The 15,037-nt window shown below is 41.4% G+C and overlaps 1 protein-coding gene across 1 annotated transcript in view; it reads right to left on the bottom strand.

The window, feature by feature from the left end:
- The window catches only part of GPC6 (glypican 6), a 1,341,038-nt gene that overhangs the window by 17,632 nt on the left and 1,308,369 nt on the right, over window positions 1–15,037 (bottom strand). The window contains exons 7-8 of the mRNA XM_019486962.2: window positions 13,710–13,846; window positions 3–178 (exon numbers count right to left, since the gene is read on the bottom strand). Of these exons, the coding sequence (XP_019342507.1) occupies window positions 3–178; window positions 13,710–13,846 (313 nt within the window). The remainder of the gene's footprint in view (window positions 1–2; window positions 179–13,709; window positions 13,847–15,037) is intronic.

Consider the following 15,037-nt stretch of genomic DNA (forward strand, 5'->3'; position numbering starts at 1 on the left):
ACTTGTATCTTGGAAGTTCACATCATTCCCATTGTATGCATTCTTCAGTTTGTTTGTCATGACTCGTAGGGCCATAATTTGTTGACGAATGAAGGTGTCTGGCCTTGTGATGTCCACATCTACCTCTGGATTGTTGATCTGGTTGGTCAGCCCATCGTTCATAATCTCAGGTAGGTATCTATAGAAAAGAATGAACCACTGACTCAGTATATAACCAATGACTGCTGGGGTAGGGTAGGTAACCTTTTCCAGCTACAGGACAGAACAACCCAGCCCAGGTCAGAGGTGGGCAGGTGTAATTGACTCAGAACCATTATATAATTGACTAAGAATCATTGACTCACTCCTCTCAGAGATGAGAAATGTAGAGCAAAGTCCAGGCTAAGCAATTTGATATTCACTGTCTTAAACATTTTCTACGAAGAAAAAAGCCTCAGTTAATTTATCATTGTAACAGTTACCTTTTTTTAAAGAGGCTGGACACATGGAAAAAAGGAGCAGTTAGTAACATCTAACTCACTAAATCTCCACATCTGTATTAGGATATATTCTGCCTCTGAAAACCACAGTAAACATTTATCAAGTCCTCAGCTAGTGTAAAACAAGTGTTTCCCCCAAAATTTTCCTCGGTGCAGTACACAAGAGTCAGATACTGTTGTTCCCCTGCTACTAAAGCCACCAATTGCTGCTGGTTGCCACCACTTCCCCCACCACCCTGCACCAGCAGTTGCCATGTCTTGCCTAGGAACCTTTCATTTCTCCCCCACTCCTCAGAGGGTGTATCCCCCATGATTTGAGAAATGCTATATAAAAGAATGGAGTTCTTTTGAAGTTTGCTAATGTATAACAACAGAGAATCTAACCGTATTGTTTTTTGTAGTTTTTTAAATGTTTTACCCCCTTGTTATATAAAGATATTATACCCTTATGTAGGTAATTTGGAAAAATTATACTGTGAATTTGGTCTGTAGGTTAAGTAAGTCATTATTATTTTTCCAGCCTTTCCCTCTCCAAGCTTTTTTATTGATCAGTGGACAACAGCAACTTCCTGCTTGTCATTCATGTTGCTAATGGAAGAGCCATCCTTGACTGGCACCTATTTGTAGATTTTCACATCCAGGCTACAAACACGTCTTACAAACTCTTTCTACATACCATCTATAAGAGATAGCCTTTCATATCCATCTGCAGAACTAAAACTTAAGCCCATGCCTTTATCATGTCATCTTTCTTACTGTTGCATGTTTTTCTCTCTTTTTTCTTGACAATTTTTTTTGCCCTGTTTGTATCCATTCGGAATGCTTCTGCAAAGATCATCTTATTCACCTCCTGGTTTGACTCATGCCATCCAACTCTCTGCTTCTTTCCTTCTATCTGCTTATTCAAACATAAACTGCTTATCTTAACCTCTAAGTTCCTTCATAGCCCATTCCTATCTTCCCTATCATCCCTCACTGACTACTGAAATATCACCTCCCACCTCAAGTGATCCCAGTCTCCATAATCTAGCTGCTTCCTAACAAGTCAGCCCCCAGCCTGTAGCAGTGCATGAGATTGTTCTATCCTACATGCAGGACTCTGAACTTCTTATTGAACCCCATGAGATTTCTTTTGGTCCAATCCTTCAATTTGTTGAGATCTCTCTGAATCCTAGCCCTACGCTCAGCAAATCTACAACTCTTCCCAGCTTGGTGTCATCTGCAAATTTGCTGAGGATGCACTTCATCTTATTTTCCAGGTCACTGATGAAAATATTGAGCAAAACCAGTTCCCAAGACCAATCCCTGGGGCACTCTATTTGATACTGGCTGCCAACTAGACATCAAACCATTGACTACTACCCTCTGAGCCTGATGATCCAGCCAGTTTTCTGTCTACCTTACAGTCATTCATCAAACCAACCCATACTTCCTTAGCTTGCTTGCAAGAATGCTGTGAAAGATCATATCAAAAGCCTCAGGATATCACAAGTCAAGGTATATCACATCCACTGATCTCCCTGCATCTGCAGAGCCAGTCATCTCATCATAGAAAGCAATCAGGTTGGTCAGACATGACTTGCCCTTGGTGAATCCATGCTGACTGTTCCTAATCACCTTCTTCTCCTCCAAGTGTTTAGAAATGGATTCCTTGAGGACCTGCTCCATGATTTTTCCAGGGACTGAGGTAAGGCTGATCTGCCTGCAGTTCCCTGGATCCTCCTTCTTCCCTTTCTTTGTACTTTTCCAATTGTCTGGGAATCATGAGTCACCATGAGTTTTCAAAGATGATGGCCAATGGCTCTGCAATCGCATCAGCCAACTACCTTAGCATCCTCAGGTATATCGCATCCAGCCCATGGACTTGTACACATCCAGACTTTGTAAATAGTCCCTAACCTGTTCTTTTGCCACTTTTGGCTTCTCACCTCCTTCCCAAACTGTGCTGCCAGGTGCAGTAGTCTGGGAGCTGACTTTGCCGTGAAGAGTGAAGTGAAAAAGGCATTGAGTACTTCAGCCTTTTTTTTCCATCCTCTGTCACTAGGCTGCCTCCCCATTTAGTAAAGGACCCACACTTTCCTTTATATGGCTGTGGTCCTAGGTGGCCCGCGATCTTGAGGGGGTGAGCCATGAGGAAATTGGGAAGGTTCATCAAATACACAGCCTGTGATGTTTGCCTCTCTCCCACCATGCATTGTTTTCTTGATATATATCAGGAGGTTAATGCAGGCTGGGTACTATCTTTCTTTACTGACTCAGTGGGTCTTCTTCATGGGGCTCCTCCTCCCCTTACACCCCACTCTTACTATGTCCAAACAGATGAAGATTGTCTGCATCCTGATGATCACTGAAGTCAACCGACTGTTAGTGGTCCCTTGTAGTTGCAGCTTAGCTGCGTCGCCTTCAGTCTGCAACCCAGTCAAATCTGGGCCGTAGATAGTTTGTCTCTGGCTCTTTGTAGTACCTGTCATTTAACTTTTAATCAGCCCATGCAAAGCCACAACAGCAGCAAATTTGAATCAATCAGATGCTTGAGTATAAACCAAACAATCCATCCTGAATCTCAGAAATCAGTGAATGCAAAATCAATTCGTCCTTCCACATGGGCTTATCAGTTTCTACTAATGGGTTCTCATAAAAGAACAGTCCAAAACCAAGGCAAACTCAAATCACTTTCCTCCTGGAGTTAGTTTTTCAATTCATAAGTAGTCCTTCCCTCAATCATGTGAATAAACAAAGCATCTCTCCTTTGTTCCTTGTCCTTTTAACACAGTCCAGAAGGGAAAAGGATAAAGGAAAATCCATTCAGAAAACGAAAAACAAACAAAGCTTGGCTTGTAAAGAAAGGGGTATGGCCCCTTTAAGACTCATAGTTTGGAGCTGCTTTCTCACTTTCACTTTCTCCCTGCATCTCACCGTCTCTGCTGAGCCAGTTGGCTTCCCAGCCAGCTGAGTCCTGAGCCTGGTTAGGGGTCTTCTGACCCTTTCGTTCTGGACTCCTGGCCCTTCTCCACTGTCCTCTGCAGGAGAATGACAGTTCCAGCTACTTCCAGTTCCCATCACCATCCTCTGCAGCTACTCCCCCATGCTCTGTCCTTCTTCCAGGTCTGAAATGCCAACACCTGCATTCTTCCTTCCAATCCTGAAGGAGCAGGTGCTACAAAACCTTGGTGGCTAAGCCTTCTTCTCAGGTCTGCTTCCCCCTGCACCAGAGGTAAGTGTTGCTTCCTCCTCTCCCTCCGAGTTTTCCTCAGGTCCTCTTTGCTTCCCCTTACAAGTTTGAACATACTAAACAATACAAGACTGCTGGAAATAATCAGCTTCTTTTTCCTGATTATCCACTAGTACTGTAACAAGAGTTAACAAGGTTGTAATGAGGCTTTCTAGATACTTGCGGTCTATTCAGAAGTTAACGGTGGTGAAAAAACAGACGCACCTTCATAGCAGAGAAAATGGCAGACTGCAGGGTTATGAATCACTAAAGGCAGAAATTGAAGATAATATCTCAGAACAACCTGGAGGCAGCAGAACAGGAGCTCTGTGGCTTAGCTAAGCCCTAAGTTATATTTTACCCGAGCCTCTGGAGCAGCACATCCATTCATCAAATGTCTCCACAGCTGAAATACCTGGTGCGCATGCATTATTCTACTCCAGAGTAAAGCTGATGTAGTCAGACTGTGGGACAGCTGCCTTAAAAACAATTTTTTGGTTAGGCTACAGCTTTCCAGGAGCTCTGTTGTGATTCACCCAGTAATTGTTCACTGTGAGAATCATTTTGAAAATTTTGTTCCCACAAGGAAAAACAAATAAATAAAGTGTCCTTGCAACTTTTATCAGGACTGAAAGGAACCACCTGGCTCATCAAGTCCAATCCCCTCCATTTTTCAGGAAACCATGTGATAGACATTGAGTCCAAGAGGGCAGAGCTATCCTGTCCCCGCTTACAAACACCAGAAGGCCACAAAGGACCTCTAGACTCTTACAACAAATTTAGCATCTCTTGTTCAAAAAACTGAGGGCCTCAAAATTACTATGTGCCAGGAAAAAGAATAGGGGGAATGATTTTACCAGGAGGATGGGATTGAATGTAAGCTTTGTTAATGTTCTTATTGCTTAGACATTTCATCCAGTGCTGGATGAGAGGCCTTAATGTCCCTCTGGGTAGGGGAGTAGGACAAAATTGGTGCAGACAGCTTGCAATTAAATTGCTGTTCAGAAAAACACTCATGAATGAAAGGTCCATCCAGTTCATGCTCCAAAGAAACAATATGGATTTTAAAAAGGAAGTCCCATCTCTAGTCTCCTACAGCAACAAAAACAGGGTAATCTTGCAATTTTGGTAAGTAAGTCTTAACTGCCGGAGGAGGAAACCTATCCCCAAGGAAATCTATCAAACTTCAAAATACTCCCAAAGTGACAAAAAGATTGAATCATGGCTGGGAATTCAAGGGGCTGCCCTCACTTCCTGAAAGTTTATTTCTTCCTCTGTGATTCTGCCTTTCTTTAACACCAAACAATGATCATGAAAGGAGTCTTCCTAGTGCCATAGCAGATGATATTAGGAACTATCAGATGAACTTCTGTAAGGGATAAACACCTCATGGTATTCAGAACAAAATGCAAAGCTCATTTCTTCTGTTTTGCCAGCTGTTCCATCTCCTGCACACACACAGAGGCAAAAAAACTACAAAATATAGCATACATTTCTCTTACAGGCTATGAAAAAAGAAAGAAGGAGCCCTATTATAATGATTTTTAACTATGTGGAAAGCACACAGATTTTACAGCAGTAAAGGGTCCAGCAGACAGAGAAAGAGGTTACAAGGCTTTCAAATGACTAATTTATGTTTCATTTTATGCTTGATTTGTTTTGCCTTACGGTTAGGAATAAAAGTAGAAACTAGTATATATGATATACTTAATCCTCAGTAAATTCTCTATATGAGAGTAGTGTGACTTCTTTGGGGAATTTATTACAATAAGAGCATCTTCCTGTATATATTCTATATAACATGAATAGCAAGGTTCAAATCCCATCTGGAGACCAAAGGAGTTTAAGGGGACAAGTGGTTCTCATATGTTCAGTTGTGGAATTGGACTTGATGCTTTCTCTCTCTCTCCCAATACCCTCCAGAGAATTGAGTGATTCCAACCATAAATATTCATATAAGTTTAGTTTGTTGTGCTATGACTGATGAAAAATGAAAGATTTAAATAAATCATATGTAGGGAGGTAGTTCAAAGCTTATTTACCATAAGAAAGATGCACTTCAAACAAAAGTGCTGAAGATAAGAGCACAACAAATTTATTGCAATGGAGATCTAAGGCCCCTGGTAGACATTGAAGTGATCACACAATTTGGATCTGAGAAATTTTATGCCTGATCCCAAAAACTGTAAGCACACTGGCCCCATGGTTTCAGTGTTGAAGTGCATGCAGCTGGGCATGAGGGAGCCTGGGTCTTCAGCTGTCCTTGGTGGAGAACCAGCATCTGGCTGTACAGCATGGTTTTAAATATCAGTGTGTGTGGAGGGCAGAGGGGAATCCATAGGTTCCTCATTTAAGGAACAGGGGCATTTAAAGCTGTATCACATTGCCTGATGTTGCATGCTGCATGTTCAAATTAAGGCATGAAACAAACAAACCACAAATCCATTCTACGTTAAATGTGGAACATCTTTGTGACTTGTTTACCATTTTATCATGCCATAAACTCCCCAAACATGTTGCATGTTGCCATGTATGGTGACATTAACATGTTAATCACACCATTACTGCAACATCTGTCAGTGGCCTAAGATTTCTTTCCGAAGTATAAAATATCAGTGCCTGTATAAATGCCTAGTTTCAGAGTGAGATAGATTTAACTGTTCAATGCCTACATTTAAAATTTGGTACCCAAAGGTAGACATTGAAACCTAAATTTAAATGCCTAACTCAGCCTAAGATACTCAAAATAATTAGGTAGGTCACTTCATATTGATTTAGCCCTGGTCTACATTAGAAGTTCTGCTGCTGAGCTGTTTTGGCTTTGATTTCACTCCCTAGCTGTTGTAACTCAAATAAGAGGTGCAACCCATGGTGCACATGGGACACAGCATGGCACGGTGGAGTGAGAGCTGAGGTGAGGGCTATCCATGCATGCAGTGTGTGTGTGGGGGGAACCACCTGTGTGTGCAGTAATGTCTGCCTGTATACATGTGTAATGATGCAGGCAGTGGACAACTTGCACATGTAGTGCAGTTGGGGCTGGAGCAGTCTGGGGGCCTGTGGTTCACAGCAGTGCAGCCCCTGGGGCACATGTCACTGGCCTCTTAGGTGGAGGACAGCCCTGGTATAGGTCTATGGGTAAAAAGTCTCCTCCTGCCAGAAAAGCCCCATCAGAGGGACCAGCTGACTTACTGCTGCCACTACAGCAGAAGTGGCAACAGGCCCTGTAGGGTAGAGAAGATGTAGACCTGGTTTCAGTTTTCAGTATATGTATTTGAAAATTGAGCTACTGGACTACAAGTTGCAGGAAACTTAAGCATTTATTTAGTTGTGCTTAAATTGGCTTTTAAGCACTTCAAGTTAACGTCTGCTAGACTCCCTTGCTGAATCAGGGCCCCAGTCTTCTAAGTACATGAATGAAAAATTCAGACAGCTACCATCATATTATCATCATACCGGTTCACCTGCTTTCTCTCTTGAATGAGAAAGGCTTAAAATTGTTAGCCTTCCTTTAAATCAAGGGTACAGACAGAGAAACATAAAACGTTAGGGCTTTTTTGAGCGACAGGCTCTGAGTGACAGCCAAGCACATGTTCTGACAAAAGCATTTTGATGTGTGTGGGGTAGGGTCAAGTCATACAAAATTGGAAGCAGAGTCTAGGGACAAGTTTTGACAGCAAATTTGTGGCTGGCTGGGCAAACTTGTTCAACACAGCTGCTTTTGTTGCAGGTCTGGAAGCAGAGATACCCCTGTGTATTTTAAGCTTTGCTGCTTCTCTTGTAGTTAACCATTCCTTTTTGTGCATGACAACAAGAAGAACTGTATTACTCTCATAAATACAAATAGATCAGGAAAGACTATCTTGGATCTGTGTTCATTCTTTTCTCTTCCAGAAAGGAATCCACTAGCTCAGACCCTCTGGGTAAGTTTGTATTGCAGTGCTGTTGATGTGCTATGTTAGGACTATGCTAAGGTAAGAGCTGCTCACGCTCTCTTCCTGGCATGCACCAAACGTGGAAATATGACAGAGACAGCTCTGGGGGCACCTCCTACAGGTACTTTCAAGCTCTCTGGAGAAGTCTTGTGAGCTCCTGGGTTGGGCCCCCACATGGACTGGCTTCACTACTGCATTTCTGGGTTTGGCATATGGGGACAGAAGTAGGTGAATGGGGTATGCTTCAGTGCTTCCCATTCCCAGGAGCACTAAGATGAAGTATAGTGATGTTCTCTGATTACAATGGAGCTTTATATCATGGCTTCCTTTCTGCTATTTTGCATCCTGCTCAGACTTGGTATAATTTACATTGTTTTCTAAAATATAAAACCATTTCTCCTTTCCTTTTAGCCTTTCCACAGTTCTTGCTTGCATCAGCAGACACAATGGAAGTGCTTTTTGGTCCATCGTATGAAAGTCCCACATAAGCTTGTTTAAAACCACAATCTATTTTTTTCATATGTTACTGATGTTCCAGAGTACTTTCTCTCTTTGCAAGTCTAAAAATGGCATTTGATTCTTTCCAGATCACTTATGGTAGATGTTAAATAAAAAGAGATGGATTTTCTACTTTTTGAATGACATCTAAATTAAAGGTCATTGTTCCCCATATTCTGCACCAGTTATTTATTGTAACGCTGGGGATTTCCACTCAGTAAGTGCTGTGGCTTTTACAGATGTCCAGATTTGTAAGGTAAGTAACACAAAAGACAGTAAAGGCTCTTGCTCAAGATAGATAGGCAAACAAACACTGCAGAAGTTGGAGTGCCACTGAAAGCTGACTTACTCGGTGAACAAGATCACCTCATATAACTCTTTTTGATCATTGATCATTCCCTGCAGGGATTAGCCGCTTGCTTAACTGAGACAGAGTGCAAGGGGACACGCAGAGAGAAACTGCGTTTCATTTGCCAATGCACTGGAAGGAAACTGTAGTGAAAAAATAAACTCAAGACCAATAGAATTTTTGTTTTGCCTGTTGAGAACTGGGTTTAACCATACTTTGGTCCTTCTTACACAATGCACTTTGAGCTGCACAAATGTTCACTGGTGTTAGGGCTAGCTCAAGTTTAGACAGTCACACCTAAAGGCTGAAAAGCTTCTCTGACTCCCCAACCTGCACAGCTGTGACTTGCTACTAGAGGGCTGGTGAGCCAGGACAGGCTTCTACCCCTGCTGTAGGTGGTCAGAAATGAGTTGGAGGGGCAGGAACATGAAGCTGGGGGGTGGAGAGCTAATGGGATGAGGGTGGGTAATGAAATGGGATGTGGAAAGGAAACAGGGGTGGGGAGGGGTGGTGAAATGAAGGAAGTCAGCCCCTAAAGGATCAAATAAAAAGAAGTAAAAGCTAAAAAAGAAAAATAATTTGAAGATAAGGAAAGAGGAAATAAATTAAAGAAGGTCTCCTGTTTTACTAAATTGGGATTGGGGTGTGGCGGGTGCTGGTCATGCTTCCTGGGGTGGCAGGGATGTGGGAGTGGTGAGGGAAGACCCTACCCTGGGAAGGAAGCCTCAGCTCATGGGGACCTGATCTGCCCCCCATTCCCCTAGACTTCCCTCCTGGACCTGCCCATGCCCTGTGATCTGACTAGCTGGGATGTACTGTATAGGCTGTTTGTACAGGGTTGCACCCTGGAGCTAGGAAGGTCAAATCTTGCAGGAGGCACAAAGAGGAAGTGGCTTGCTGTCAGGACTGTCCCCTGGTCAGTAGAGTTCAGGGGGTGGAAAGTTTGTCCACAGAAAACAGGAGGGTGGAGGAAGGGACACTGCATCCTGGGATGCTGGAGGACTGCAACTTGGGTGGCTTATCTGTGGGGAGTAGCCACACGTGAATGGAACATGAGCTGGGTAACACAGACTGGAGAGAAACCTTCTCTGGAGTGGTCTATCTTTAAGCTGCCTAAAGTGTGCTTAAAGTTAAATTTCAAGTGTTAATGTGTGGGTAATCCAGGAATTAAGAGCTCCAGGATCTACTTAAAATTAATGTGTAACAAGGACGTTTCTCAAATGGTGCTGAACAAGTAGTTTTGGCTACTTGCATATTTGAACTCACTGAAGAAATATATAAGCAGGAATGGGTAACTTAGTGCAGACAAGACATTAGTGACTTCCTTTCCCTGCTTTCTGCTCATCAGAAAACTAGATGCTCAGGGTAGTTAAGGCTGTTAAAAGATTCCATAACAAACTCCCTGGGACTGGCCAGTGCCTGCTCCCACAGCTAAAGTGAATGGTAAACAAGAGGAAAATTAAGTTTCAACCTGGTTGAGACCACCCTTGAACACATGCTACTTTTCTAATAATGATATTTGGATAGCTTGGTTTATATCTGTTAAAACTTTGTAACTTGGCATAATTAGCTCAGAAGCCTGAGACTTCTGTACATTTCATAGCATTAGTTAAATGATGGTAGGAGCACTTGTCATAGAGCATTCATTCACCTGCATATAGGGCAACTCTTTTTGATCATTGGACCAGGGTGCTGTCCACTGGGCCAGGTTTTAAAAAGTATTTGGGTGCTCCCCAATGGTTTTCACAGAGGTTAGAGTATGTCTATACCATGGCAACAGAGGGCTCAGCCTTGCCACCAGCAAAGTGAGCCCTGCTCCATGGCTTCACTGTGGTATTAACTCTGGAAAAGAAGCTGTGAGGTTAGCTTGGAGGGTGCTCCCCAAGCTGCTGCCTTCAGCAACTGGAAACCTGAGTGGGAATGGGCAGGCTTATTTACTTGGTAGCAAGACTGAGCACTCTGCTGCCACAGCATAGGCATCCCCATAGGCACCTTTAAAAGTCTGGCCCCAAGTCTCTTGCATTCATTCATAAGATATTAATTCTTCAAAAAAATATTGTGTATGTGTTTCTCTGATCATTGTGAATATGAGATGTGACAGGGAAGCCCTGCTGGGTACCCTTTTGAAGGGCACTAGGCTTGAAGTAGCTGTTCTTGGCTTTGATTTTGGTTAAAAGGGTTTTACAAAAAAAATGCTTCCATCCATCTCATCGTAAATGTTTTCCCAGTGCTACACCATTCATCTGCCTCGCTCCTCCATCCTAACTTTGTATCTGACCTGATTAAATACCTTTTTCTAAATCAAGGATCAGCATTATGCCAAGTGCATCCTTCCAGAAATCCAAATGGATATTCTCATCGCTTGGTGCTTTATCTGTTAATTGGTGTCCTTGGATTAACCTGTCAGATCTCTATTAATAAAACATGGAAGTAGAGGGATGGCAGGGGATTTTATAATCACAAGTGACCTTGGTGTAATGTTAATCCAAGGACACCTCTTTCAAAAGAAAGAATAACTTCTATTTTCTGTAATCTAGTTTTGTAACACTGATTTTCTGATATAAGCAACATTTAAAGAGTCTAAGTTGAAAAGTGCAAAGAGCATCTCAGTTCTAAATTTCTGTTTTCTTCTTCCACTAACACCACAGACAACACTTTTTTTGAAAAAACAGTTTCTCTTTTGTTATATTTCAGTGCTCACTGTCTAGGGAATGAGTTAGATGACCCAACTAGTCTTTTCTATCTCTAGCCTCTGTGATTCTCTCTGGAATTCAAAATGCATGCCTAAATTTACCACAAGGTAAAAAAAAAGGCCTAAAATGAGTAGAGGTTGCAGGGCAGAACACAGGCAGTAAGGAAACAAGACTTTAATTAACTAAAATGCCAGATTCTGCCACACTTGTTCGTGATGTCCAGTACTTTATTCTGAATATGCACTGGAATACATGCTTTTCTCTTTATGCTACAGTAATGAAGAATAGCCTTGCACCTAGTCAGCAGCCAATTTCATATTCACTGTTAAGCACATTTTCAATGATATTTGGAGTAATAGTTTTTGTTTTGTTGCAGGTGCAGACCAAAATAACAATGCTGTATCTCGGATGTATGACTGCTCTCTCTACCTGAAGCAATTACTGCATTACATTATTCAATGTGACTATAAATTTTCTTTGTGAATATATATGAAATATAAACTGGACAAAAGAAGGTTAATTGTTCCTACTGATGCTGTATTATTAGGAGACATTGCCAGTTATGATGCTGCATCCAACAAAATATATGCATTAAATTGACCAAGGATGGAGTGGATGGCAATCATGACAGGACAGATTTTCTCAGATGTCCCACAGCACTCAGCCCAGAAGGCACCGTGAAAATAATCAGGCTTCCTATGATGTAAACACTGCCAAAGGAAGACTGCAAGAGAATCATTTCTTTGAAACTCAGAAGAAGAAAAGCTATCTGGGCTTAGATAGACATATGCTACTTCTTAAAACTTAAGACAACATGAGGCCCTTAACTGCAGAGATGCTGGGACTAAAGGCAGCTGACAGACATCAGCTGTGCAGATGGTACAAGAGCTAGAATTATTTAGGGAAACCAAGAGGGATTTTAACAGGGTTGTATTGTTGTTCTTTTGAAAAGGATCAGCGTGTATCCCTTATTAACGTGGGCTTCATGATGCAGCACACATTAGCCAGCTGTGAGGTCTGTCAATTTAACCAGCAGAATACACCTGCTTGGGGCCATCATGTACAAAACATCACTACAAGTATAACTATGATAGGAGAACTCTTTTTGTTATTACTTGTCAGACTATTACTTTAAGATGGACGTAGTAGTATAAAAATGTTCCTGATCTGTTCTGTTAGCTGCCTATCTCATATGTCATAGGATATTTAGGTAATGGGCCCAAGTGCCTGTGCACTGACTGACAGGTAACAATATTTATTCCTTTGGATAGATTTATTACAGTGCTTCTCAGGCTGGGGTCCATGGATCTATACATAAATCTATACTGATCTGTGAAGTGAACTCTGTTGATAATTCAGTGCCTGGGGTTTAAGACATTAGGAAGCGAGGTAGGTCTTTGTGCAGTGCCCTGAACAGTAAAGAAGTTGGCTTACAGGGACTTATGCTTTGTTATTTGTTTTTCTTCATGTTTGTTTTTAAGACAAATAGCAGCCAATTTTGTGCATTCCACATTTGACAGGTTTGTTCTAATTTTCACCTACTAGCTGTTTCTAAGCACTGAGCACCTGAAACTGCATCACAGCAAGTAAGAAAAAAGCCTTTATGGGGCACTCTGAGCCTGTAACTTACCTCATGCCAGTAGTACTCATAGCTGTTACTGATCCAAACTGTAAGCTGACCAATCCAATGACCATTATCTTAACAATGAAACCTGGACCCCTCTTTCAGTTGTTCAGTACATCTGCAGAACTCCTGCCACTCTTACCAAATCTGCCTGTAACAGCCCCATCATAACCTGATCCAAGCTGGCTTCAAATGTGAAAGTTAGAGAAAATTTGCTGAAAAAGAGAAGGAGATGCTCATGGTTTCTGGGCTAACAGGGCATAAGGTCAGGCCTTCCAAGTGAGATGACTGAGAACGTTTCATTTATTTTATAAGTATTTTGCAGTTTTACTCAACAAATAACCCAAAGGATTGCCAGTAAATAGTAAAAAGAGCTGAAATTCCAATTTCTGCTTTATCCCAGTAGGAGATCCCAAGAGTAAATTGCTTCACAATCCATCAGCCACTATACAGGAACACTATACAGAGCTAAAGTGCTCTTTGAGATTGCAGAGTAAATTATCCACCTGGAATCAAACCAGTAAGCAGTCTCCATGTTCAAATTCTAACAGGCCATACAAATTCAAAATGGCTTATGCTCTAGATTTAATGGCATCTTGAAGATAGGTACTTCCAGTTTCTAGCTATGCTGGGACAATTAATTGTTTCTTTCTTTTCCTACTACTCTTTTCTAAATGGTTTTGTAAGTAACCCTGAAACATAGAAACAGCCAACTGTTTCAAGTCCTGAAGTGGAATGCAAGCTGTAACTAGGTGCTTGAGTGCCCTTGGCAGTAACTCTACATGGGACAGTTAAGTGTCAGTGGCAGCAGCTACTGCTATTTTTGTGCCCTCTTCAGGGCTGGTGCCACAGTCACTCCCCCATCATGATGCTGCTGAGTGGAACCAGAAGAGCAGTATGAGGGTAGCAGCCCTTCTCACCTTGCTTTGGTATGCCCATTCCAGCAGTCCTCTTCATTTGATGAGCCAGCTGTTACTCTCTCATCTTTGCAGATGGTGTATGGTAAAGTTGACCAGAACTTTTTGGAAAGCTTCAGTTTTTCTTTAATGTCTGTTACCTAATCAAGAGGAAAAAAGAGGGCCACTTGGTTAAAGAGGACAGCCATCTTCATTGTAATTTTTAAGAAAAGAGTGTTTAATTATACATAAGATGATGGGAGAGGTTAAAGGGTCAATGGTGCTTAATGCTGAATTCTTATGTATGTGAAAAAGGTGTAGCACAGTTGGGTTTGGTGAGCATAATCTGAGTCACTATTATCTCACTCTTCCTCCTCCAAGATGTTATCAAATAAAAAAGCAAAGGTAATAGAAAGAAAACATTTTGTTCTTTCCTCTTTCCCTTTTGATTGAAGGGTTCTAAATATACATCCTCTTCAGCATGCATGGTAGCCTGGTAAATGTCAATTCAATTACACAGTGTCTCATCAGAGAAAAATGTCTTACTGATCTATTTGGTCCTGTATTAAATAAATATTAGATTGATTTCTACATGCACAGCCCCTAATGGCCGATGCACTAGTGATGAATGGATGCATGATACCCAAAGGCTGAAAGAAATGCAATAATTTGGCTCTTTGTGATTCTAAAAAAAGTTTAGATATGCAAGCACAGAGATCATATCCACATACGTAGCCAGACCTAGGTTGATATTTGTAGCTACAGAATATAGGTAGATTTCAACCATAAGAAATGATGGAACAGAACTAGAATAGATATAAGACCCTTTAAGACCAAGAGTATGCCAGGGCAGGCACAGATCATAGCAAATGAACTTTCAGCAATATTTAAGAGGCCAAAGATTCAGATTAAAGGTTGTTTTTTTTTCAGTTTGGCTTACTAAAACAGAAAAATCTACAAAGAATTAGTAAAAAAACACAAAAAAGGGTAGGATATAGGAAATGAATGATGTCACTAGTCCTATGAAAGCTTTTTTTTTTTTTTATAGAAACAGATACCATATTTACTTGAAAACAAGACAAGGTTTTTTTCCCACCCAGTCAGCATGGGGATAAATGGGTAAAGAGGCCACCTGACCACCCAGCTTTATTTTCCTGGTAATAGTAGTGGGAAGGGGAGAAATTCAAGGCAAACCTCCAATAATTAGATTCTATACCTGGAAAAATATAACAAATGTATATTTTTTCCATATACAGAATCTAATTATTGAGGATTCATCTTATGTTTGAGTAACTACAGTATGTTTCATATTAAATAAAATGGCTTTAGGACTTTAGGGAGTATTGAATAGC

This window comes from Alligator mississippiensis, chromosome 1 (assembly GCF_030867095.1).
Source record: "Alligator mississippiensis isolate rAllMis1 chromosome 1, rAllMis1, whole genome shotgun sequence".
Lineage (NCBI taxonomy): Eukaryota > Metazoa > Chordata > Crocodylia > Alligatoridae > Alligator > Alligator mississippiensis.